Raw genomic sequence first — 27,395 nt, 5'->3', positions numbered from 1 at the left:
GCACCTGTTGGCTGGCCAGCTGTTATTTTCTCTTAATCACTTTTCTTGGTTGAATGCACTACGCAAACACTCAAAAGGGACGGTAGGAGAGGGAAAGAGCAAGCCCCTTTTGTACACTGGAAAGCCATGCCTTGAACAGTGGTACATATCTGTGCTGTAAAGGAGACTCCAATATTGGTTAGTTACTGTTTGAAGATCATATTATCTGTGTTTATATTGCACTGTAGAAGAGTTTTGTTTGGGGGTTTTTTAATGGTAATTGGAAAAATTTAACACAGGTTAAGATCCATGTGGCTGAACCAAAGTGGAGAAAATTCCTACACAAGTGGTAGGTCTAAGAGACCCACAAATAGACATTAGGATTGGATTTGGATCAGCAATTTCAAGAATACCTCAGGTACTGCTTTTATATCATGTTACACAAATGCAACTAAAGTGTGTAGAAGTAGAGACATAGTCAGGTGCGCCAGACCCAGCTGTAGCCCTGAGGAAGTGACAACAGCCACGTTCTGGACAATGTTTTGCTAGAGCCTCTACAGTTAGTGGAGTGAAAAACCCATCTCCTCCATTTAAACCCATGTGGCTGACTTTGCCTGGTAAAAGACACCTCAGAGAGACATACAACTGCACAGCAAGGTAGTCTCTGCAAAGAAGGCAGTTGCAAGCAGCTGGAAAGCAGTAATTGCTGCAACAGTGAAGTCCTTTGGGAAGCAGGTAAGTGCCTGTGCTGACGTTCGCATAGGTCCTAAGTGATCATTGCTTTGGAAGGTGAGAACTGAGGTTCCAGGCAAAATGTATCTGCAATGTTCTGTATTTACTGTGTAAATTTTTATAAAATCTTCTGACAAATTTCACTTTTAAAAATTAAACTCTTTGATAGATAACATTTGTTCCTATATAACAAATTGAAAAGAGGAAAGAGAGATTGCATACTTGATGATAACTATAACTATATATAGGAAAGAAGTTTGTTTTTTTCTTTTCTGTGGGGATGTTATCAGTATGTCTGCGAATAAAATGGGGTTCAAATGATTGCTAAAGGATTTGTGCATCCACCATTCCTCTTCGTGGCTGCTTTTACCCAACATAAGTTGGACTCCCCCAAATAACAAAACTTAGCAAGAGAGTAGGAGGTGGACAGATTAAAGTGTTAGTTTGACTGGAAACATCTGGAGAACAGAAGATAATGTTCCACAGGCTTGTCTTTTGATTGATTGCTGGAAATTATTTGCAAAGGTAAACCAGTGCAGGAAGCTTGATAGGGAAGATGAAAAAATACCCTGTCTTTGCAGTAGCTGCACTCATTTGTTGTCATTTTTAAGATCTGGGACTTAGGCTAAATAGCAAAAAGAGCTATGCAGTTATCATTATGTATAGGGAAATGTGTTTCATGCACAGATAGCTGTTGGACAGCTTCTTTGCATGATATCCCTGGAAAAACTGTTGGTCAATCTACAGTCTATTTCAAGCCTTTCTGATGCCACATGGCTATCCCTGATCACAGAATCACAGAATGAATAAGAATGGAAGTGACCACTGGAGGTCATCTAGCCCAATCTCTCTGCTCAAGAAGGGTCCACTAGAGCAAATTGCCCTGGATTGCATCCAGATAATACTTGAGTGTCTCCAGTGAGGGAGACTCAACAACCTCTCTGGGCAGCCTGTTCCTGTGCTAGGTCTACCACACAGTAAAGGAGTTCTTCCACATGTTCTGGTGGAACTTCCTGTTTCTGCCTGTTGCCTCTCGTCCTATTGCTCGGCATCACTGAGCAGAGCCTGGCTCCATCCTCTTGACACCCTGCCTTCAGATATTTATAGACATTGGTGAGGTCCCTTCTCTGTTGTCTCTTCTCCAAGCTGAAGAGCTCTAGCTTCCTCTGCATTTCCGCATAAAAGAGATGCTCCAGTCGTCTCATCATCTTTGTAGCCTTATGCTGGACTCACTCCAGGAGCATCACATCTCCATGTAATGACACTGTCTAGGTCATCCATACATTCCCCTCATGCAGAAACCTCCAGCTCTGTGTCAGTTAATTCCTAGCCACAGATAAATTAAAGAAATCTCTTCGTACGTTTTCATTTGTGAAGCAACTAAAAACAAGGGCCTGGAGCTTTTATTATTCCAGAATCAATTAATACAGTTTAAAAGGTCAGTTTTCAGGGAAGAGTTCAAGCCTGGCTGTGGTGGAAACTACAAGGTCTACCTGCAAAGTTTTGCTGTCACGTATTGTGCTGCACAAACAGCTATAGCTGTGTGTGAAAGGCACAGAGGAAAAAGCCTTCAAGCTCATCTTTAAGTATGTAACCTACTAGAACATGTGTAACTTCTTCCTGTTGGAAGGTAAACCAGTTATTTCCCTGATGAGTTTACTGGGGCATAGAGATGGATATCCTGCTTTTGGAAACGACCAGAAAGCAATCGTTTACCTTTGGAGTAAAACGTGAGCTTCCCTTGGCACTACAACGTTCTAAGTTAGATTTTGGGTTTGTGCCACAGCAACAGCACATGCCTGTGACAGTGATCCTGGTGTTGCGTCTCTGTCTGGGCCCTCCCAGCAGAGATGGCAGTGGCTCAGCTGCCTTAAGGAAACCCTTGGTTGACCTTAATGTGGGGAATGAATGTTCCTTGGAATAAACAGTTTGCAGAAGGAGGCTGCTAATAGCAAAACCTCAAAGGCTCTTGCGCAACTTCAGAAGGAGGAAACTGGTGCTTTTGATTTTTCCCAGCTTTGAGTCTTCTGGGAGAAATTCAACAAAGAAGCTGTTGACATCTATACTCGGAGTGGCTCATGAATTTTCCCACTCCTGGTGAGAAAAAATTACGTTCTTGGGTTTCATAGTCACTTTTAGAAGCTTTTTATAGCTGGTAGAATTTGACTTATTTGATCCTAGTTAGAGGGAGACTACTGTATCACATCAGGAATGGTGCTAAGGGCTTAATAGCTCAAAGGAGGAGCCTCCAGCCTTCAATCTGATACAGAAGTTTAAAATCCACTGCTGCCTCCACGTTGCAGAAGCAATGACTTTTGTGTTTGAGGCATAGTTACTGTTCACTGTTACTATTTTTCATTTTTCATCTCAGACAAGAAATGCATGCACAGAGAGCTTGCTTCTGGGTTTGGTGCCACTGTAATTTATAGACCATGGCCCCACTTCATGCAGCAGCCAGACACCTATCTCAGGGAGACAAGAGGGACTGCCACAAATGCACAAGAGCTTCCTTAAGTGGGGCAGTCAAACAGCAGGGTAGTTCTTGTTAAAAGCTTTTGATCTCATAATCATCCCATCTTATCCCAGTAAATTTCAATTATAATCACAGGAAGGAGGAAATGACAAATAGAGGTATTGACATGAATGTGTGGGCCAAGAAAAGTGAGAGAGGGGTGTAATGATGAAATTGGTGTGCAGTCTTCAGGAAGCTCCTGCAATAGTTCATCAGGTGGGAAGGGAAGGAAGGGATGAAAAATTGTACAGACCCAGGTTTGAAACCATGAGCTTAAGGAAATAACAGGCAGACTGGGCTCAAGTCCACTGAAGTCAAGGGGTAGCTTGTCAATAGTTCCAGCTTGCTTTGCAGCAGGCTTTAATGCTATCATCTTTGCTTTCAGTTCCCTGTCTGAAATGCTTCTGGTCTGTCCTCAAAATCAGATTTTGGGGTGTTACTCCAAGATTTTGCCTGTGAATCCCTTGAAAGCAGAGCAGCAGTCTGCCTACTGTCTTACGCATGACAGCGTGTCTCAGGATGCGCAAGGCTGCAGGGAACTAATGGATTTTTTATGACCATTTTTACGGGCATCAGAGAAAAGGGCCATTCAGTCCATCCAGTCTGTTGTACCATCCTGATAGTAACGAAAGCATTACGACATTTCCCCTGTGCCCTACCTTCTGGGGGAATACAGTGCAGCTGTAGACCAGCTGTGCTTCATTTGCACTCTGCAACAGAGTCCTTTTGTCTGCTTTAACTGCTATTTACCATCTTCTCTTTCACCATTCCTTCCTTCTCCTTTTGCCCCTACATTTGGCTCTTTATAGGCAACGCAATTGCTAAAACACAGGTTCTCTCTTTGAAATGTAACATTTTCTGGGCTTAGCATCTATCCCTCATAATGTTAAATCTAAGACAGCTTTCCATATTTGTGATATGAAGGAAAATGAAGAACGACTCCTTTTGAGTGAGTACAAAACGATGGCACATTGCAGCCCTGGCTCCAGTTTCATTGGAAATAATGGATTTCTCACAGAGCTTTAAGCTCTGATCTGTTGATGAACCGAAGCAAGTTTGCCACTCAGCCATGGCTGCTTAGCAGACACCACTTTTAAAATTGTTCCTATTTGTTGTTCCGTAAAAAGAGATGTTCCAGTTGCAGCGTCTCCAGTGTGTCTCCAGTGTTGCAGAGTAAAAAACCAAATTTTAAAATCCACATTTCCCATTTCATCTCTAAATAATTGAGGACAAAGCTGAGTCAGGCAATAAGCGCCTTTCCTAAGGCAAAATACTGAAATGAAAATATAGCACCTCATTCTTCAAATCCAAGTGAGATGGTTTGCTGTAAGCATCTCAGTCAACACCATTGAGGCCATGGGCAGCAGTGGGCTGCTTGTCTTTCTTTAGTCCAGCATAATTTCACCACATTCCAATGTCATCTTTGCTTCCAAAAAAAAACTCCAAAAAACTCCACAGGGTTTGATCCAAATACTAATATAGCAGGAGCAGGTAGACCATTTCTAATGCATGCATCAGAAGAAGAAAGTGACCTGCTACTTTCATTTATTCCCTGCTCCCCTAACCCAGTGACCATGGAGTTGCATGTATACAACATCTAAGCAGAATAAATCAATTTCTTAAATGACTTTTCAAGTATGGCAGTATCGCCAAAAATCTTCCGTGCAGCCCAAATTTCTGCTGGGCAGCTATGGCAAACAATGAAGTGACATATTTTGCAGTGGATTACATCACTTTTCCTGTGACCTGTGCCATTTTGGCAGACATAGACATAGCACTGCAGGTTGCCAAGGGGCTGCTGTCTTGAGTGTTTTGATTTTTAAAAGTCAATGTCTTTTCCTTGGCGAAACAAATGGTGGGCTAACAGTAGTGTTTTGGATACTAGCGCCATCCGGTGGCCCATGAAAAATGCCATAATCCTATTCAGTGTCCCCAAGGAACACTAATGTATTGCGTTTTCAGCCAAAGTAGGGCCATGATGAAAATACATGATAGAAAAAGTAAAGCACTGAGTTGTAGAGGTCCATATTTTATTATTATTTTACATACTGTGAGCACAGACCCATTTGCAAAAAAGGGATTCAGTCTTTGTCTGTGTTTAGGTCAGTTCAGTGGTCTCAAAGGTGGGTACTTGGACATCAGCACAGCTATCTTTTATTGCAGACTGTTAGTCATTATTCTGAGCACTTAAAGCAGATTATCAGGGATTAACTCTGCTCATATGAAAAAGGAAAAAAATCTGATATTGCAGTGTGGTGTAGGCGGACAATAATTCTGCAATTTAGCAAAAGGACTTCTGTGACGTGCCTATTCATGAACACATACACATCCACATGACAGTAGGAAATGAGGCAACATTTATTAGATCTGTTCATATTTCTGGGGAAAAAACAAGCAAACAACAAAAAATACAGGCAAGACCTTATTCGGGTAGGAAAGGAAGGAAGGAAAAAGAAGTAGTAAACTTCAGGCTACACAGGAGCCATTGCCCTGTGTTGTGTTACTGAGATAAATACTGAAAAGGAATTTTAGTTTAAGTAAAGGAATTATAGTGTGAGACATTGGGAAAATTGACAGGTGCTGTGAAATCTGCCATTTCTTGATCAGTTCTTCATTTGCTGTTCTCACGTGCTACTCTTCAAGGGCAATGTGTCTTTGTCCATGGTAATTTTTCTTCAGTTAGTAAGCTTTACTAGGGTAAGGGGTTACCTGAAGACTAGGAGGAGGTATAGACTGAGGAAAAATATTGTTCTGAGATGTGAGCCATAAAGCAGATGGTTTTAATCCAAGAGGATTTGACAGTCTTTTTTGTCTATACTGAATCTTTTGTTCTTGAAAGTGCTTTAATGTTCCCCATCTTACGATTTGCAAAACTTGGAGGCGCTCAAACACAAAAAACTTAACATAAAATAGGCATCTATTAAGATGGGCAGAGCAGGATCAGGATTTTTTTGCCTGTGGAAATTTTTATTTGAGATTGCTGCTGAAAATTGCAGCTCACAAAATGACTTCCAGGAGGAATGTGAGCCACATGATCTATAGAACAAACAGCTCTGACCACAGCTAGTTACAGGAAAACAAACAGGCATCTTCCAGTAAAGTACACACTTGAGGCATAAACCCTGGCAACAGGATTAAAGTGTGACATGCATGGCCTGAGAGTCTAGCCTGATCTCTTGATTGTCGCACACCAACAGAATAAATTGTTGGTAACAAACAGAAAACATCCATTGCAGAGACCTTTTGCCTCGTACTGGCTTGGATGTGGTCGTTCTTGTGACATTAATATGAATAGACTGATTCACTATTTGTATCCCTGCCTAGAAGATGGTATCTTTATCAAAACATATTTCCAGTTCTCAGAAGAGTGCTAAAAATAGTAGAAGTGATAAACCAACAGCAGGAAGTAGACTTTATGGATCATCATTTACTCCAGCCTATTTAATTACATTGGTTCCTAAAGAATAGTAATGTGGGGAGGACTCAGAAGAAATTATGCTTGTTGTTTTTATGGATGTATTATATTTGTTAACATGCAATTTTATAATGCAAGCTAGCATCATGCAGCTCCAAAGGCAGACCAGAAAAGAAATCACGACTCCAGGAATCAGAATTTAGTTTGAATTACCTATTTTAGGAGATCAAATGCTGCCTTCAGAGCTCAAATTCTCTGTGGTGTTGATACATCAGGATATTTCCCTTCGGCCATGCTGCTGTGTGACGAAAAGAATTCAGCATGGTTCTCAGCAGGTCTTGTCACTTTTTGCAACTTCCCAATGTCAGAATAATTTGTGCAAAAAAGCAGAGAATCCTCAATTCCTTACTCCTTTGCCTTCAATGTGATGACAGCCTGGCAAGGTATCATCTAGAGCTAAGTGACCAGTTGTGCTATGGGGTATACTCCTGCTCCACGGAAAGGACATGGGATCCAGCTGTTGCTACCAGCTGCTGTGCCAGAAAAATGTCCTGTAATTCATGCCTGAAAGACGGGAGCAAAGGTGTGATTTATAAAAAAGGGTTGTTTTGGATTGTCCCTTGGCTTTCTGCCATTGAAGTAGAAGTTCCCGAAGAAAAGGAGTAGATTATGGGGAGAAAACTATATATTCTGTGGGTGGCAAACAAGATGCTGTTGTGTTCCAGCTGCCTGTAACTCTTCTGCATAGTTGTTAGAGACAAATGACTACTTACTATGTGCTTTGCAGAGTTATGCTGAATAAGTACCCTTTTTTATTAAGTAAGGACTGTGACAACCATGTTTAACAAGTTCTGGAGAAAGAGATCCTCTAAGGGAGCACGTGTGGCTGTGTAGAATTGCTTGGGCAGAAAGAAATATGCAAGGAAAGGTCTTGCTTTTTTTCATGCTTACCACAGTACAGAACAGAGCAGATCTGGGGCCTAGAGGCATCTGGTGGAAAAACACTGGTTTTCTAGCCTTTGGTTGAAAGTCTTCCTTTTATGATGTGCACCTTCTATTCTGGCATTTGGATTTTTTTCCCTTCTTTCCACAAAAGTGCTTTATCCATGGTGGTTTTGAGTGCTTTTTGTTACCATAAGGGTGAGCAGGAAGAGGCTTATTTAAGTCACAGAATGACAAGCCATATATTGCAGAGAGATACCTCCAGAAGGAGCTCCTTGATACTATGATGCTTTTATGACATCTGGCAAAAGCAGACTCAAAGCTCTTTTTCTCTTCAGACTCTTCCTTCAGGTGGTATTTAGTGCTAGCCTAAACTACAAATCACATTTTTGCCTGCATAGCACATTAGTCAGGGGAATATGATGATTTAGGTTTTATTTTCACTAGCAAAAGTTAAATGGAAGATAGTTTGAGTTTGGATTGCTTGGAGGGTGGCAAGAAGTTGGGTGTTCTTCTTCCCACCAAACCCAGACATAGAAAATGTGGCCATCTGCAGACAAAATGCTTTATCCTTTAGTGGAATCCAGCAGTTTGCCCCTTCAGACTTTGGAATTATGACAGAGCTTGTAATATTACTGCTTGTTACTGGCACATCCTACCCCCACTCATGCTCATGGGAGTCATAGAATCATAGAGTTGTAGAATGGCTTGGGTTGGAAGGGACCTTAAAGACTATCTCATCCCAACCACCATGCCAGGGGCACTTTTCACCAGCTCATGTTGTTTAGAGCCACATCCAGCCTGAACTTGAACACTCCCAGGGACGGGACTTCCAGAACTTCTAGGCAACCTCTCACAGTAAAGAATTTCTTCCTAATATCTAATCTAAAGCTACTCTCTTTCAGTTTGAAGCCATTCCCCCTTGTTCTGTCCACAGGTTCTTGTCGAAAGTCCCTCTCTATGTTTCTTGTAGGGTCCCTTCAGGTTCTTCAGGTCCCTAGAAGGTTGCAGTTAGGCCACCTTGCAGCCTCCTCTTTTCCAGGCTGAACAATTCCAATTCCCTCAGCCTTTTCTTATAGGAGAGATGCTCCATCCCTCTAAACATCTTGGTGGCCTCCTCTGGACTCACTCCAGCAGGTCCTTCTGTGCTGGGACCCCAGAGCTGGATGCAGTGTTCTAGGTGGGGTCTCACCAGAGCAGAGCAGAGGGGCAGAATCCCCTCCCTCCCCTGCTGGCCACACTGCTTGGGATGCAGCCCAGGACACGTTTGGCTTTCTGGGCTGTGGGTGCTCATGGCTGGGTCATGCCCAGTCTCTCACCCACCACCACCCCCAAGGCCTTCCTCACAGGGCTGCTCTCCATCTGTTCATCCCCAGCCTGTGCTGGTACTGGGAGTGTCCTGACCCAGGTGCAGCACCTTGCACCTGGTCTTGTTTAACCTCATGAGATTCCCATGGGCCCACTTCTCAAACTTGTCCAGGTCCCTCTGGATGGCATCCTGACCTTCAGGGGTCCATCTTGCAAGCTGTTGTAGGCTATCTGCTAACAAAAAGGGGACGCAGGTCTCCGTCTTCCCATCCCTGCTAGGCAACAGGCAGTTTTGTATATTTGATTTCAGGGGACTGTAGAGAGCACAGGTAGAGTGGCTTATACTGATCAGTAGCACCTCCCCTTCAGGCTACATCATTCACTTCACAGAGCAACCTGCTCAGCAGTGGATTCACTGTGAACTGTCTACAAGCTGGAGCACTTCTGTCAATTCATCCTCGCTTGACTGGAGAGGTACCTAGGAAACACCCAGCATTTCAGGGACGGGAGCTTCAGTAGTGTCACTACTAGCTGGCTTGCTGTGATCTAAGTTTAGTGGCACTGTGCATGCTATGTCAAGCAAAACTCAGCTTGCTGACCTTAGTGTTGTACCCTCTTTTCTTTGTGGTATGTATCCAGTCTTGCAGCTTGTCATCTTCAACATTTTAGTTGCTCTGAGGGGGAAAATCTGTTATTTCTAGGGGCTGTGCAGAGCAGTGATTTTGCAGGCAAGCTGACCCTTGTCAAAAGTGGATTGCAAGTGATTTCAGTGGTACAGGAGACGCTTGTCAGATCAGTGATGTAGTCTATAAAGTTTATTCTGATGTAGAGGAAGAGCATGCACTGTAAATGTGCAAAAAGTGACCTCATTCTGTTCACATTAAAGATAATGGGTGAAGCCATTTGAAAATCCCAGAGACAATATTCTCAAAGTTTTCTTTAGCAGTTATAGTGAGAGCTTGGTAGTGTGTCAAACTTGTGTCTTTCAACAGAAAAAAAAAAAAAAAGCCTGAATCATTTGAATAAGTTATAAATCCTGAGTAGCTCTTTGTGGAAAATAATTTCTCCCTGCTTCTGTGAGCCACTGCCTCAAGAAACGTTTTGCCCGACTGTTAGAAAGCATCCTGAATTTGTGTGTTCATCTGTAACACTGCTGAATACAGTTAGGGCTTAATGACAAACACTATGTGCTGTTCCTTGAGCTTCCGCTGTGCTTGTAGTCATGTAACGAAGTGTGATGGGAGGCAAAGTTCTGGTAAGTTCTGTTTGTTCCTTCCTGGGGGAACATGACACTAGATCTCTGCAAGATACCTGTCAGAGGATCTGAGACACAAAAATTCACAAAATGCAAGGTTTTGATCCATCCAGCCTCAGGACTTGGGAATCCATATAGTTTGCACAGAATTACTGCACACAGTGCTTAGTTCTGGCTGTGAGACTGTTTCTGTCATAACATAACAATCCCAGGCGGGAATTAGTACCTCTTTCTAATAGATTTTGTGCAATTATGGAACAGAGAGACTGTGTCTGCCACAAAGAGCTTGAGGTCTAAATAAAGTTTCCTGTCTCTGGTGGCAGACCAGTTGGAAGCCCAATCAAGATACAGTGGGTTGTGTTGTCTCTGCCATGGACTGAGAGATTGAGAGAGACCACCAAACAAACAGCCGTGATCATCAGAAGTAGTCAAGGATGGAGATACTCCTCTTCTTAAATGATCTTGCAGAAAGTGAATATTTTAATATTCTATACACTTTCTGGAGCCCAGTCCTGGTTTACTAAACTCTGAGCAAAAACTAAAATATCTTTCTAACCAGACTTTAGTGAGGTTTCTAAGTCCTCATTTGAACTATTTGGTCCACTCCTGTGTGGGCACTTGCAGCCAAAAGTGGTGCTGACTTGAGCTGTGGGAACTGGATTTTGTATAGAAGTCAACAGCTACTGCCTGTGCAGGATAGGATGACTGGTCCTCTAACATTCAGACCATGAAAAGGTTCCCATGAATTCCCTCATTCTGAAGGCCAACTGACTACATATCACACAAGTGCTAATGCACAGAGGAGAGGGATTTTTCAACCCCTCTTCTGTACCGGTAAATCTATTCCCAGCACTCTTCCTAGACTCTCCTGCCATTCCTGGAAAAATCTTGGGTATGTCTTTTCCTAATGGACCTTGGGTGTTGGCTTTACATGCTCTTCTGGAGGTCCCTTCAAAGCCTAGTGATTCAGCTGTGTGAGGCATCATACCAAGCCTGCAATTGTATCCCATTTGGGCTCTGCAGCAGTCCAGTTTTTCAGGTAGCAGCACAGCCATCAAGCTGAAAAGAGATTTGTGTGGAAGACATACATAATTGAATGGGGGGCCAGCAGTTTTCTTTAAAAAGTGAAGAAAAACTAATTTTAGCTTGGTTTGAAACAAAAATAGGAGGTTTGGTTTTCACCTTACTCTGGAAAATTCCTTCACAAGCTAGTTGGGGAGCTGTTGTCCCTCTATCTCTCTCCTTTTTCCTTTACTTCTAAGCAAAAAAAGACACTATAATCACTGTATCAATGCAATACAGTATCTCTGACCACCTTTGCCAGTAACATGTCCAGAAGTTGTATCTCTCCGCTCATAAGCTGGCAGAGTTAGTTCTGCTAAGGCAAAGGCAGCATCACCTCAGAAACCGTGGAGCAGTCTGCCCAGCGAGGGCAGAACCCATTAATTGTAGTTTATAGAACAAAGAAGCTTTTTAATTCCAAATTTATTACCATGCACAGAGTATAGATAATGGGTTTTTATTTAGTCTAGCACAAGTATGGAGCAAATACAGTGTTGAATTCTGAAAAAGTAACTTTACACTGTGGCATGAGAGGCAGGTGCTTCAATTTAAGTGGTGCTTTGCATCACTTTTGGCCAATGTACTTAAGCATCTTTTGCCTTTTGAGCATGTTTCTTAAGGTCTTTCCATTTAAAAGGTCAGAGATCTTGATTGTGGATGTCTTCCAGGTGGAAGAGAGTCTACAGGCCAAGGCAATGGTGTACACTCCTTGGAACCTGCTGCTCTGCTGTAAGCTGTCATGGCTTTTGTCATGGTTTTAAGAGTGCAGCCAGCTTAGGAATTGAGACCTTCACATTTTCTACAAGCTCCTGCAGGATATCAGAGTTTACGAACCATATGAAATATTGCAAATTGCTGTATTTTTCACCTTAATCCAGTTGCTGAGTAAAGAGAAACACACGTTTTGCACACACCTGAATTAAAAAAGATCATTCAACAGGGACTCCTGTAGTGCATCATGTGCAGAGCATCATGTTGAAGACTGTAGTAGATGATTACTATTCACTGACTTCATGTTGTCTGAATCCCTGGAGGTGACTAAGCTACTCATCTTAAAAAGATAAAGCTTTAAGGAAGAGTGCTAAGCCTTCTGAGGCAGTCTCAGAGAAGGATCTGACCTTCCTTAAGGATGTTCATGTGTGCAATATTATGGTCCTACTATGTCAGGATGGAGTAACAGTAGAAGGAAGAAGGAATATTACTTTTGAGAAGGGATATGTCTGCAGTTGCATCCTCTCCCTCCTCCAGCTTCATAGAAGGAATTGCTGCATTTTCAAAAGATGCATTTTCAAGTTAACAGAAGAGCAAAACTGATAGAAATACACCCTGGAAGAAGAAATGGTTTCAAAATCTGATGTTATAGAATAGTAAGGCTTCCTTTGCGCAGGACACCCAGACAAAGACAGAGGAGTTGCACAGGAGAAGTTAAACAGGACATGCATGACAACTTGTTGTCATTCAATAGAAGAGGCCACATTACTCCGACTGGAGGAGGCAAGCAGGAAGAGGCAGGAATCAACCCACAATCCCAAAGCTTCTTTTGTTAGCTGCATGGTTTGGCTTTTTGGTACTCTGTTTGCTGTTTAATAAGCTGTTAAAATCGTTCAGAGTTTTATAAATCTGTCAGATGTGTGTGTCAGCTAAGTGTGAAATTTCTCTAAATTATACAGGCTTCGCTGTTTCAGATCTCTCCAAAACCTGAGCACCTGGGCAGACAAACCTGCACAAACCACACAGCAGGCATATGGGTCACTGAGGTGACCTTGAAGCTGTGAATTCCCAGATACACTTCACAGCAGGGATACAAATCACAGAAAAATGCAGGCAGTTTTCTGAAGGGGACAAACCTTTGATGGCACAGCAAAAATTTGCCCTCTCTGCATCAGTTTGAGTTCTGGAGCCAAGCATTAAGGCAGTGAGATCCAGACTCTGTTTTTCTGTTGCTCTGCCTAGGGTGTCCCCATCAGTGCAGCAGACTGACTCTGTGCCCTCCTCTGCATCCTGCCTGTGGCCTGCAGCCTTGAGCACCCTGTCTTGAAGATCTGCAGCCAATCCATTCCTGGAGAGCAGTCAGACACGTCACAGGTTTCGTGTGCTTACCGGTTCCTTCTTACTTGATGTGGCCAGAGGGTGATGAAAAGCTGCATTGGGGGTCTCTTTGTGTTGCCAGGATCAGGGTGGTCTTTGCCTTTGATGGTGAAGGGAGAAGGCCAGCAGATGAATTTGGTAGGCATTAAGTAGTGTAGTGTCCCAGCTGTTCCTATTCACATGGAAAGCATTGGGATGCCTGACCTAAAGGAATGTCATTAGCAGTAATTCCTCCCGCATACTGCTAAGATTCAGTGTTGAGGCATGTGATCTTACACCTGTCAAATTAAATAAGCTTTCCAGAAGAAAGCTGGCTGGAGATGAAGCCAGTTCTTTCATGTGTTACAAAGGCTAGATGCCAAAGCCGAGGCTGGGTAGGATTTTTAACATACCTGGACCACAACATGCTTTTTTACCAAGCACATAGATGTATCTACTCTCCCAGTCATGATAAAGGTCTTCATTTATGGTCAATGATCCCTCTGTGTTCTCATGTTCGAGTAATGTGATTCCTGTGATTAACTGGAGAGGAGGCAGAAATGGCATGTCCAGCAGCCCCATCAGTCTCTGTGACTCAGCAGGGAGTTACCCCCTAACCGAAGAGGGGCACTCATGCTCTCCCAGACCTGTGTGGGTCTTCACAAGGTGCAAATGGATAAGATCTCCAGGGCTGGTCAAAAAGCAAGAGGAACCCAGCCCTCTACAGCCTCTTCAGAAAGAAAGGAAAACTTAGCCAGAATGGTGGTTTGTGAACTGATGTATTGTCTCATTAGTTTGGAAGGGTACTGGCAGATAGAAGGTGGCAAGTCTCAGACTTCGGATTGCGTCACACTCTGCTTGTAGGCAAGGTTCTGTCCCTCCTTCTTTTCTCTGTAAAACCAGGTATGAATGTAGAATTACGTTCCTCCTGAATGTAGAAGTTAAGAGTCAAAGTTAGAAGTTAAGACACCGGCAACTGCCACATGTTAGCAGATCCCTGAGCATCAGACAATGTAAGTATCCTTAGCTCATAACCAACATTGCACAAAAGCTTAAAGAAAAGGGTTTGAGCCAATAGTTTCATCCCACAAATGACAAGAAGTGCTTTTCAGCAGCAGAGGAGTCCTGTACAGTACAACTGCCAAGCACAGCCTTGCAAAATGAGCAGATCGCATGGGATGCCATGCAGGTCCGTGCCAAAAGCCTTGGGATCAGCAGGCAAGCTGCCACACAGACAGGCAAAGGGAGGAAGCCTCAGTACAAACATTTTGATGTGGGGCACTGAGACTGAAACAATTTGCTAATCCAGCCAGAATGTAAGGATTAAAACACAAAGCCCAACTCTAGGTATTTAATTCCTTCATTTGGGTCTTTTCTACCAGTGCTTTGAAAATAACAAGCAAAAAGCTGGATATGGTTCAAGTACCAGAATTAGCACTGGTTGTCCCTGTGGATTCTGGCCATTGCTCTGTGCTGACCATCCAGATCAGTTTGTTCCCTTTCCACTGCAGAAAATCCAGTTTCCTCTTCCCACTTAATATGCTGTGTCCTGGAGAAGTTTTAAGTTTCTTGAGGTGAACATGTCTGTCATATGTGCAATTAAAATGTATAAAAAGGGAAAACAAATTTTGCTGAAATCCCAGTCTTGGTAATTCTAATCTCTCACCAAGTGAAAAATAATGCATAGAGATCCTAACCAGACATTTGCTTAAGGGAAAACCAGCATAAGCAATCAGAGCTTCAGCTTGGATGCCTTAAAATCTTTGTGATTTATTTTTCATTTCTAGATAAACCTTGTATGGGTGTTTCTCTGCACATTCAGCTGTGATCAGAAGTGTTTCCACCTTTACAATGAGCCTTTACAACAGCCTTATTGGCAGCATAAAGAGGTATTTAAGGAGTGTATGGGGCATAAGGGTAAACAAGAGAGTTTTATTTGAAGCTGTGGAAGTGTGATTAAATTATAGCCACAGACCAAGTCCTGTCTTTCTCCTTTTCAGCAGCAGACAGTGGAAAGATAGACATTGAACTGCATGGATTTAAACCAAAGCCAGTTAGCAGCAATATGAGAGTAGGGAAAGATAATGAACTGATTTTCTACAAATAGCCTACTCAGGCTAAAGAAAACTCCTTATTGTATACTTTTGTGAACGAAAATGTAAAGTCTGCTTAACATTCCTTATCCAAAATATATTTTTAAGAAAAATACAGAGAAAAGGTACTTGATTAAAAAGCAGCTTATTTCAGAATTTTAGTTGTCTAAAGAAAATAGAAGTTTCAGAATTTCTTCTATGTGACATTATCTAGAAAATTCACCTTATTTTTAGGAAGAAAGGCAATTTGCTAGACGAAGACAGAATTTTTCATCTAGCTTAGGTGTTAATAGAAGAAGCTATACACATCATCTTGGAGGCTAGCTGTAGTAGGCACTAGGTAATGAAGTGTAGTTGCCTGTCATTTATGACTGCTACTAAGGATTATCCAGAATAATGGATAAATCATTCTATTTCATGATTTATACTAACAGGCTCTATACAGTTTTTTGAGCTCTTTCCAGAAATAATTGATGTTGCAGAGAAGGTTGCTCCTGGACTCAGGTGACCCTGAGCTCTTACCCGTTTCCCATTTTCAGGGTTAGTGTAAAAGCTTCAAAGTTCTGGAAGACATGCTGATGTGGAATTAATAGGGGGTGGGAATCTGACATTTTTATGGTAACTGTTTGCTTCATTGTCACATCTCACAGAAAAGGTACTCAGACCCCAATGACCCTGGCCACCTCTCAGCAGCCATTAAAGAGCCTGAGATCAAATTGTAAATGCATAGGAATGTGTGGCTTTTTTTCTGTCAGCAACTGAAGGCAAGCCGCATCTGTGGGTGTCAGCCCATGTTCACTTCAGAAATGGGAGGAAATAAGGGAAATTGACTGAAACTTTTCATACTTCAAGGACTCATTATGGTGGTGACCCAGTCAAAAATGCACATGGATTGTGTTAGACCTGAAGCTGCTTCCACTGACCCAGTAGCATTCAGTGAAAGGAAGATTTGCATGTAAGATCTGGGTTGCATGGAAATGGGTATTACTGCTCCATCCAAGTGGGGATTTCTCCATGGGCTACCAGAGGAACTGTGTTTTCTTCCCAGATATTTTTACTTCATCATCTCAATGAGACATTTTTCCATTATGTCCCCTTTCAAAATTGCTAATAAGGGAATTTTTAAAAAGGAAATTCGTTCCCATGTTCATCAGTTTTCAGTAAGGGCTGTTCTTCTTGGAGCAGTGCCATCCTTTTATTTGTTGTTTGAGATGCATGGTGATTTTAATTAAGGAGTCATTGTCTATGTGCATTGTGGTGGTTGCCTTCAGTGACCAGAGAGCTATAATTACAAGCACACAGGGCAGCTGAAATTCTTGCTGCAGCCCTTTAGAGGATTATGGGAATTGCTGTCTTCACCAAAGATTATCCTTTCTCCTCCTGACAGTTTTGACTTGGATAGTCTCAACTATGACATTGGCAGTGGGTTTGTGGCAGTCAGGAAATGTTCATAACTCAGAAGTCCCAAGCAGCAGTTAGTCTTACAGGGCTCCATGTGAACTAACTTCTCCTCTGATATCCCAAACAGACCGGATGACTATTTCAGGTCTCCTACTCAAATACTGTGCTGAGGGCAATGTGCAAGTGGAAGCAGAGCTATTCAATTTGCTTTAACAGGTCAGCACAGGAGATACCCATCCTTTGACACAGTGCAAGAGTAGCCTCTTAGATGCAAAGTTGCAGTGGAAGCCAGTGTATTTCTGCCTGACAATATGTTATTTCTTCACCTTGAGAGTCACTACAGTGCAAGTAATTCTGCCTTACCCTTCGCAGAGGCCTGTTCAGTATACTAAATAAAAGGCATTTCCGTAACTTCCAGGCTTTTCTAGTTACTCCCTTACCAGGTTCTGCCTCAGTGAATTAAGTTTATTTTGTTTCCAAAACAAACATGCCAGGTCATTTCTTATGTTCTCTGGCAAGCTGTGTGGTTAATGGGAATCAACCCTTGCAACAGTAATCTCCATTTTGTACCAGTTTCACAAGAGAGGAGGTAGAAGGCGTACCTAATCGTGAATTGTTCACCTTGTCTCCAGCCTCAGCTTTGATTTCCTGCTGTGTATACAGCTGTGGAAAGAGCAGGCATGACGAAGGAAGCTAAACCCAGCCCTTACCTTTTAGGTGGGTTTCACTCGTTCCCCTCAGGCATTTATCTGCTGCACCTGTGCAACTGGGAACTCCTGTTGTTTATTCCTCAATAATCCATCTGCTTCTTGCTTGGAGTAATGGACATGGACACAGCTTTATCATTAAGTGGGTATATGGAAGATAATGAAAATCATTGCAGCAGGAGGCTGTACTCCTGATACCCCTGCATCCTATCTAGAACTTTCCAACATACAATTTGCTTCAATTAGATATGGAGGAGGTCCGGTAAGGTGGGCTACCAAGGTCTCAGACACTTAGGACACTTGGAATAATGAATCTGTGCTTTAGGGAATGAGTCTTCTGCACAGGAGAACTGTGAGTGAAGAAGGGTGTCAGTCCCCTCATCTCCTGATGCTACGTAGAAGCAGAGAGTGCAATTCTCTAAAGTTCAGAAAACGGATTCCATTATACATGTGCAGGGAAGTTGTCCCTGGCTCATGTTTTAAGTGAAACAAAGCTTAGTGAGGTGCCCATGGGATTTCAGGGAACTGGGGCAGAGAGGGTTTTGCAGTAAAAAGCCTAAGGGAGTAAAGCCAGTAGCTTACATTTATGTCTTGTTGATGATGTAATTGTAGAGAAAAAATTGATGTCAAGACAAGCATAGCTTGATTCTGCTTGGAGCATGGTAGGAGAGGAGCTGCAGGAAGAGTCATTTCCCATAATCGGAAAAAACATATATTTTCCCTGTGCTCAAAACAGGAGACCAGACAAGCCTCCAGCTTGCAATTACAGAGTCTGCATGGCTACCCATAACAACAGGATTTTCACCAAGCATAGTCATGCAAGACAATTGACAGTAAATAATGAAAGTGGGCATTGATGCTCCAAAAGGAGCAGGCGTCCTGCCACTGTCCTTCAAGGTGTATTTATTCTGATGTAACAGTGTCTCTGCTTCAGTTCTGCATCCTGCCTCTTCTGCTGCTGGGATTTGTGCTGCATGCTGTTCACAACAGCAGATAACATTCAGAACTGGAGTCCGCAAAGCACTGCCAATAATGGGCTGTATCATTGCAACTGGCAGGGATGGTTGCTCTCAGGAGAGTTTCCTTCTCTTCAGACGCAAGAGGAAAATAAAGAGGTGACCATACATGAATGAAGAAAGTGGGGGGGAAAGAGAGAAGAGAAAAACAAAAAAAAAGGAGAAAAGTAGCCTCCTGTCTCTCTTAATATTTTCTTTCCTGGGAACCATTGCTGCTGAACAGCAAAAGAGGAAGCAAATATACAGATTTGATTTCATTTATGAGAGACATGTACTCACCACAGTGAAAATGGTCATTTTAACCACCACCCTGATGAAGGTTTCAGTTACCCTGAGGAATGGTTTCTTGGGATTATGAGAACTGCAGGTTGAAATTTTTTTACAGAACCCAGATGCTCCTTTTCCCACAGAGTTCTGGGTGTCTCCAAACTGGCAACAGAAAAATGAGATGTCAGTAACTCTTTTGCTTGGGTTTTTTTTCCTTACTTCCTGCCCTAAAAATATGTGAGTTTTAAATACAGGGGAATGATATCTGTCAACTGGGCAGAGTAGAGAAAATAATCACTTGCTGAAGAAATTAACGTAATTCTTTGAAGACAATTCTTTGTTACTGTTTTCCTTGCTTTGAAGCAGACTATGATTTTCCTCTACTTGTGTCATTTTTGGGTGCATTTATTTTGCATTGTCACAACAGGCAAATATTGTCACAATATGTGCATTGTCACAACCTCTGTGTCAGACTGAACACTTGCTTGGCGTGCAGGATGATTCCAATGGGAAACCTCTGAAACTACTGATGGTAGCTCTTGCAGTGATGTGCCACCCTTCTACTCAAGGTTCACATGATCCCTGTTGGGTTTTCTGTTGAGTTGGGGATGTTTTCTTTCATCCCAGCATGTTATCTTGGATACTTGTTCCATAAGCCTTAGCCTGACATCAATTTTAGGCATGTCTTTTCACAGTGAGGTCCATCAAATAGAGCTTAGCTTCTGTGCTTCTTCATGGTGTGCTTTCTCCACAGGTCTGACCTGGATTTAAAACAAAGAAATCAGGTGCTTCTGACAGTACAAGTAGTCCAAAGGGCCTTACCAAGTCTTTACAGCCCCAAGGATTGCTAGAGGTGCACGTTTCTCCACAGACGCTTGGGGCTTGTTGGGCTGAGTAATCTTTGTATCTCTTCCCACGCTCCGCAGGCAGATTTCTAAACGAGAACAAAAATTATTTTGTAATGAAGAAATGAAGTATTCTATGATTGCAATATCTTAGGGGAATTGTTTTGGTATAACTTGTTTTCTTCAAGATCTTATACTTGCTTTGGGTTTGAGTTTTTAGTAGTTGGTGGCAATGGTTTGTGGTTGTTTGAGTTGTTTTGACTGGAACAGTTTGAGAAGTGTGATACTAAACTGTAGGTTATTTTGATCAACATAACTCACTATTCAGACAAAAAAGTCAGTAGTTGTTAGGATTAACAATGAGACAAAGACAAAAGCACACAGAAACTTAGTAGAAGTCCTTAAAATCATATGTAGTTCAGGGGCTGACTGAACCAGATGTATTTCAGTTTCTGTAGTAACTGTCCCCACAGTATTCCTTCTCTCTGACTCTCCTCAGGCTCCCCTGGGATGTCCATCATGTTCTGGAACCCACAGCATCCTGAGGCAATGATTTCCACAGCAGACCATTGTATTGGCTTCAAGCCTGCCCCATCCAGTTTCACTTGATGCCCCTTTTTTTCCTGGAGTGAGAGGTAGATGTCCACTGGCTATTTGCATGATTTCACAGATCTGTATTTGATCCTCCCAATGCCTCTTGTTCTTCCAAGTGCAAGGATTCTTACTGAGTATCTGATATATTTGGTTTTTAGTAATAGGAAGATGACCCTGACCAACTTTAATGCTAAGAATTTCATCCTTTCCAAAATCTACCTCCTTGGAAATAAATTTATGGCTTACATATTGCACATCCACCTATGAATGCCTGAATACAGATCTCATTTTTACACAGTGTGAGTCACCTTGCTGCTTGACCTATGTTCTTTTCCACTCATGGAGGTCTGAGTAAAAAAAAAAAAAAGTATTTTAACTTCCCTGGTTTTCCTTGTAATTTGGTGAAGGGAGAGATGCAAACCTTAAATCCTGTTTTACTTATTAATATCTCAAGTATTCAGGGTGCCCTGAGACTACCTCCCAAATGGTACTCCTCTACCATTTTGGAAGGGTAACCATCTTTGGTGACTGACTGTATTCTTACAAAAGCAGCACAGATAGATATACGTCAGAAAGATACATATGATTTCCTTTAAAAATGCCACAATCACAGTAAAACTAGTTCCAGTCTTTTCCCCCTCTCTTCAATCCAGTTTCGGGAGTAAACCTTTTTGTTTAAAGTAAACACTCTATTTTCTTGGTGCCAGGACCCTTAGAAATTTGTAATTTAGCAGGAATATTTGGAAAAAAGTTATGTGTAAGTAGATGGACAAAATAATGAGAAACATTTACTGGCCAGCTCATAGAAAAGTGACTTAACAAGTGCTCAAGTTAAGCATGTGCTTCAAATCCCATGTTTCCATAAAGTACTGAACCAGAAGACTGTTTAAGTGAAGACTGGAATGATGTCTAAAATCCTTGACATGATGGTTTTGGTGGGATTTTTGTCATCCAGTCCAGTCTTCCACCACACTTTTCCAGAACCTGCTTATGTAAACGAGGTACATATACAGTCCCAACCTTCAGTGACTGGGATAAACCTGAGTGGAAAGTGATATTGTGACCTGAAGGTGGAATAGTCCTGATTGACACAATGTTTAGAGAAAAAAAAAGTACTTTTTATAACCCGTATTCCTCACCCATAGTTTGTACAAAATCAGAGGGTAAAGGCATACACTCAGGCTGTCTGAATGCCAGTGAAATGGAAACATGAGCAATACTCCAATTTAACTCCACAGAATCCACTAGTTAGTAAGTAGTTCAAGTATTTTAGTGCCTGCTGTGTTGCTGCCTACAGGGAAAATACTCTAAGTGCTTTCCCTTTCTCAAAAAGAAAAGGAGTTTTCATCTATCTTTTATAAAGCTGTCTTGTTACATCCATTATACAGCATGACACAACCAGCCAAAGGATATATTGTGGTGGTTTCCATCACATGTTGTAGTGACAAGGTTTTTGTGGAAGGCAGAATACACACGTGTGTGTGTGTGTGTGTGTGTGTGTGTGTGTGTGTATGTGTTTGTGTATGTGTGTGTGTATACACATTTATGTATAAACATATGTATATATATATAGATGCACTTACCAATCTAGATCACTTGACAGTGAAGATGTATGTGCCTTATGCTGGCCTATGGTGTGTCAAATGTGGGGTGTTAATACCTACATATGTGAAATCCAATATTTTTTCATCTGGCCAGCTTGACACAAAAGGGCAGAATTATCCTTATTCCAAGAATATTAGGCATTAACTGCAACAGCTTTTAAAACTACTTTTTTCTGGTCCATGGCTGACCAGCTGTTTGAGGAAATAGCAGAGAACAAAATCTGATTTTCAGACTCCGTATACACTGTTAGTATCACAGAAAGAAAAAAATGGCAAGAGATGTCCCTGAATAATATTAGGGTTTTTAATCCCTGAACCATCTAATACCTTATTCATTTCAAAAGTGTGAAGGGCTAATGCAGACTGAGGATAGGAGTGATGATCCACAGATCACAGTTCTAGATCAGAAGGATTTTTAAAGGTACACACATAAATTCTGTATGCCTGTATGTGCATAAATGCAAACTGTCTTCTCTGTGCAGAGACCAGTGAGATGTCAAGATAGGCACTGTTTATGACAATTTAGTTACTAAAAATGCTGATTTTCCTACCGTAAAACAACTTCAGTGAACCTGTTGGAGCAGGAGGAGGGCCAACAGGATGATTAGAGGGATGAAGCACCTCTCCTAGCAGAAAAGGCTGAGAGAACTGGGATTGTTCAGCCCAAGAAAGAGAAGGGGTGACCTAATTGCAGCCTTCTAGGACCTGAAGGGACCCTACAAAAAACATGGAGAGGGACTTTTTACAAGAGTGTATAGAGGCAAGACAAGGAGGAATGGCTTCAAACTGAAAGAGAGTAGCTTTAGATTAGATATCAGGAAGAAATTCTTTACTGTGAAGGTGGTGAGGTGCTAGAACAGGTTGCCTGAACATTTTGGATGCTCTGAGATTGCTTAAGGTCAGGCTGGATGGGGCTCTGAGCAATCTGATCTGGGGAAAGGTGACCCTGCCCCTGATAGGTTGGTTGGAAGGAGATGGTCTTTAAGGTCCCTTCCAACACAGACCATTCCATGATTCTGTGATTCTATCCTATGAGGATATTTTTGTTCAGCAGTAGTATCCTTACATACTTCAGACAACGGGGAGTGTGTGTGTAAATGTAGATATACATGAATAATCAACATATAAGAGTGTGCAAAACATTAAAGAACTGCTTGACATATGCAACATTTAGCTACTTTGCCTCTTCTGGGTTCATTACTCCAGCCTTTCCATCAGCATTCTGATATCTAACCCTTGAGCAGAAGTGGTCCAGGCAGTTTTCTACCTCCATTTTTACTTTGTTTTTAGTGAGTTTGACATTAACTAATAATTTTTTTTTAAAGTTTCCTGATCTTCCTTGTTAGGGTAACGTTGTCCCTCAAAATACCCTGTTTTATGTCCAATACAAGGATGATTAATTTCTGCATGGGCAGAATCTTACCATATACTCCTTGAGGACAAGACATGAAGATTTGAAATTCCTGGAAAGCAGAAAATTCCCAGAGCATCAGTAGGGCACCTAGAAATAACTAAAAAAACTACTTTGTGGGTTTAAGGAATCCCCAAATGTCTTCAAACACAACCTTACAGCTACCAAAATATTTAAATTTAAAAAGAGTTTTTGCAGATAAGAATAAAAACCATTGTTGCAGTAAAAACAGAGGCTGATGTGCTTACTGACTGCCTTCATTTATTACTCAGTAGTTCTGTCTTCGCCACAAAATCTCAGATGAGAAAAGACCTTCAGGAGAGGGAACCTGGTCCAGGATGGGGATGGATGGGTGAGGAGAAATGCTCCCCAGAAGTTGCAGAAGACTGACAAAGGCAAACAGCTGACCTTCTTAACAGGAAGGTGTTGTGGGGGTAAAAGAAGTTCTCCTCTTGAAACACCTGAGAGAGTCTGCTGCCCGCTGAAGGGAGCGGCCTGAGCACAGGCGAGTGGCAATGAACGGACTGTGAAAAGGACTGTGCTGTCCTTGGCACCACTTGGTCAGTCCAGCTTCAGGGACCTGGTAATGGCCAGCTGCTGGTGTGCACTGGTGGCTTGAATTTTAAACACAGCCAGCTGGAGGTTACCAACCCCATTTACTTTGTAGGTAAATCCTATGCCCTCTGGCTGAAACATCTTCTCCCTATTGAGCCCAGGGAACGCCTTACCACCAACCTTGCTGAAGGGGGAAAAATAAGGTCTGCAAGCAGCTCACCTCCTCCGTGATACCACCCCCTGCTGTAGTGACACCTTGTTGTCACACAAGTGCACCACACTATCCATGGTTTTGGCCCCAGAATCTCAAATGCAAAATCACATCTTTGTCCCTTTAACTTCTCTCTCGGCTGTAATGCCTGTTTTCTCCCCTCCTCTGGAACTGTGCACTCTGTTGCTGCTCCGGCTGCTGGGAGCAAGCGAGGAGAATTTCTCCTACTGGCAAGTAACCAGCCAGTCTGGGGCTGGCCCCTTCCCAGAACGCTGCTGTTTGCATACCAGCAGGCAGAGGAGCAGGTGAATGGGACTGGTGACATCTGTACAGATGTGTTTGACTGCTTACATGCTGTTACGAATCTGCTACCCTTAAAGCCTCCGTTTCTCTGACGAGATCTCTCTCTCTCTCTTCCCCCCTCTCTCCCTCTCTCTCTCTCTTTCTCTCAAAATTATTTTTCCAAGGAGAAAAGGAAAAGGCAGACAGAAATAGAAGGCAAGAGACAACAGCTTGAGGACCAGATACTTCAGCTGCAGCATTTCAAGGTAAGGGACTGATGCCAGAAATGATGGATTGACTAAATCTGTTCATTATTAGACATGCAGATCACACGTCTGAAAGCTGGGAAAAGCCCACTCTGACATGAAGCAGCTTTCACTGCCGGAGCTTATCTCTTGCAGTGATCATGTCCTGCCTGCTTTTCATTCTGTGCATTTCATGCACAGGACCATGTTGTTTAAATGGTTTAGGAGCATGGAGTCAGGAGGGTGTGAGTGCAGGCAGCGCAGCGGGGCTGTTATTATTAAATGGTGTTATTTATTATACATAATGATAAGACACCAATCACTGTGGTTTGGGTGTGCACTGCATGGCTTCTGCCAGCACTTTCTGCCTGCAGAGCTGCGTTGGATTTCTCTGGTGCCTGTCATTAGGTTTTGTGCTCGTGTGTTGCAGAAGGAGTGGTAGTTAGCATGCATCTGTGTACATGTGTAAAGATTTCATTGTAGGATTGAGTTATTAGGCATGCATGGCATAATAAAATGGGCATGTATGTACATGCAGGGAAGGTGTTGATGTGTATGTGTGACTCTACATGGAGAAGCGCCTTGATATTTAACAGGGTGCCGAGCAATCCCAGTCCCTGTTGGTCTCCATGACAGCTGCAGATAGCATCATTTGAAAGCCATCCTTGCTATTTCTATCATTTCTCCCTCCTGTCAGTAGCATATTTGTGCATAGCAAAGATAAGAACAAAAACATACATGTGATCTTTTTGTAGCTGATGAGCATTTGTGGGTCAGATCTTGTTATATTAGTTCAGTAGGGGAGCCTGAGGATCAGCGATTAAAATATCTGAGAAAGATGATTAGAACTGGACCGTTTGTCCTCACAGCAAGTGAGCTGAGCTGTGTTTTTAAAATTAAGGTATTTAGGTTTCTTGTGGAATAAGTGTACATGTATATGTGTGTTTGAACAGTGCACCTGTGTTGGGAGGTGATGTGCAGAGTATCTCTGCCCACACATGCACTTGTAGACCAGACTGCAAGTTATGCTACAGGCAGGTTTTCTCCTGCCTCTCCAAGACCCTGCAGTCATGTTCTGCATGTCCTCCTTTTCTGGTAAACACAATGCAGTTAAGCCCAAGTAATTGATACCACCTACACAAATGCCCCATCAGGTTTACCACCAGTCTGTGGATGTCACACAGTGGTGTTTCCAGTCAAAGATGTGATTGCATTTCTGTGGGGCAGCAGGAGTTGCCATTTTGTTCAGGCTGCCATTGACTACAGGCAGGGGAGAATTTCTTCTGATAACTGCAGGGTACTGCAGCAGAGCAGTAAGGTACTGTTCCAGTACCTTCACAGTGCTTGCTTTTTATCTTTTTGCTACCAAGCTGATGACTCCTTTTAGGATGTTAACTGTTTCCAAGCTAACTGCATTATGATTCTTCAAGAAATTCCTTAAGCAGAGCCTTTTGGATAGACAGTTCTGTCAATTTTCTGCTTCATCTGTTTTACTTTGATATAGCTGTTGCTAAAATGTATTTTATCATCATCCATAGGAAAACCCCTCAAGGTGGTGCAGTGGGATCAGCCCCTCAGCTGATGTAGAGGGTATTGACTTCAGCCCTGCTATGCTGATTGCCACTAGTGGAGGTTCAGTTTTGCCGCATGGATTTTTTCAGTGACACACACGAAAAATAGCTGTGTCCCTTGTTTTTTTATCCCACAGGCTGGAACAAGATCAGTAATCATACAGAAAGCTAATGGGAGATCAGGGCACAGAAATTTAATGGCAGAGACTTTAAAATGGCAGCTTTCTCAGCTGAAATCACAGCCAGACTTAAGGTCTGTAACGCTGTGTGTGAGGATGAGCATCAGGACATGATAAGATCTTCCCCACCTCTCCATTCAGTGGCATCACTTGTCACCAGAGGAATATTGTGCTGCTTTTACAGGGGTGGTCATGGTGACTGCTGCTCTGGGAGCTGCCTGTACCACCAAGCAATTGTGTGCTGGGAGACAATGTCTCTGTCACCTGAATGAGGTGATAGCAGAGGTCTAACTGGGATTGCTGAGTTCATCCTTGTTGCTGCTAGAACCTTCATAAAATTAAAATAACAAAAAATTTTAAAAATTAAGATAGAGGCACTGGCTGGTAGTGTTTCTGTTTCTCTTTAGAGACAGAGAAAACTGCATTTTTGTTTCATACATTGTTCAGTGTTCTGGTTGCTTAGTGGAGGCTGACCAACATTATATTTTGCCTGCCAGTTTGATTTGCTCATTTGCAAAACTTGTATCCCCCTCCCATTTCCCTAGTGCTCTCCCTCACCTCACCCTGTTTGTCCTGGGCCCCTCTGAGTCAGGGGCTCAAAGTCTGACATCAGTATAGTCCCTCAGTCTGATATGGCTCGCCAGTCTGATGCACCAGACCAAAATAAGAACATATATTTTCCCTCTGAGTGCAAGTAGAACCATGATTCATTTCCTGAATTATGTGGATTTCATCTAATTCTGTGCAAGGCATAAATCTGGGTTAAAAGACCAGGCTTTCCTAGGAAGCCTCTGTATTTATTTAAATGCTGTGTCTGTTGATGTCCATATAGAGTGCCAGGATTTCATATCAGTGTTCATTAAAATCTGCTGTGAAGAAGCCTTTGAAAATGAAATCTAGGTTAATCCTGTGTCTGCAGTATCTGGGTTGATCCCACAAGCATAACAGCTTGCATTCACACAAAGACATTCATGCCAGTATTCAATGGGTTTGCTCCATTTTTGTGCAGTGTCAGAGTAATTTTCTTTTTAACCTGCACTGTGTAAAATAGCATGTTAGGTTACCTAATAAGGGTTCTGGAAGCTACAGGGTCTCTGTTAATTTCAGAAAATTTATTCACATTGGAAAATATCTAATAGAAA

General features: G+C 42.3%; 1 protein-coding gene and 1 long non-coding RNA gene across 6 annotated transcripts in view; one reads left to right on the top strand and one right to left on the bottom strand.

The window, feature by feature from the left end:
* PALM2AKAP2 (PALM2 and AKAP2 fusion) overlaps nucleotides 1–27,395 on the top strand; it is a 266,024-nt gene that overhangs the window by 23,108 nt on the left and 215,521 nt on the right. For 4 of the 5 annotated variants that reach the window (XM_042015308.1, XM_042015310.1, XM_042015314.1 and 1 more), the window contains exon 2: nucleotides 24,444–24,524. In XM_042015308.1, the coding sequence (XP_041871242.1) occupies nucleotides 24,444–24,524 (81 nt within the window). Of the gene's footprint in view, nucleotides 1–24,031; nucleotides 24,282–24,443; nucleotides 24,525–27,395 lie in introns of those variants that run through there. The other variant, XM_042015312.1, reaches the window with a different exon arrangement.
* LOC121658416 lies at nucleotides 9,916–19,720 on the bottom strand. Its single transcript, XR_006013960.1, has 3 exons — nucleotides 19,579–19,720; nucleotides 18,769–18,918; nucleotides 9,916–14,200 (listed from the first exon to the last, which is right to left on the bottom strand). It is a non-coding gene; the product is annotated as an uncharacterized LOC121658416 (long non-coding RNA).

The sequence above is a fragment of the Corvus kubaryi genome, unplaced genomic scaffold (assembly GCF_017639235.1).
Source record: "Corvus kubaryi isolate FWS band 111438036 unplaced genomic scaffold, C.kubaryi_AGA036_p1.0 split3-37296, whole genome shotgun sequence".
Taxonomy (NCBI): domain Eukaryota; kingdom Metazoa; phylum Chordata; class Aves; order Passeriformes; family Corvidae; genus Corvus; species Corvus kubaryi.
The sequence above is the reverse complement of the archived record's forward strand: the minus strand, read 5'-3'. Positions and strand labels throughout refer to the sequence as shown.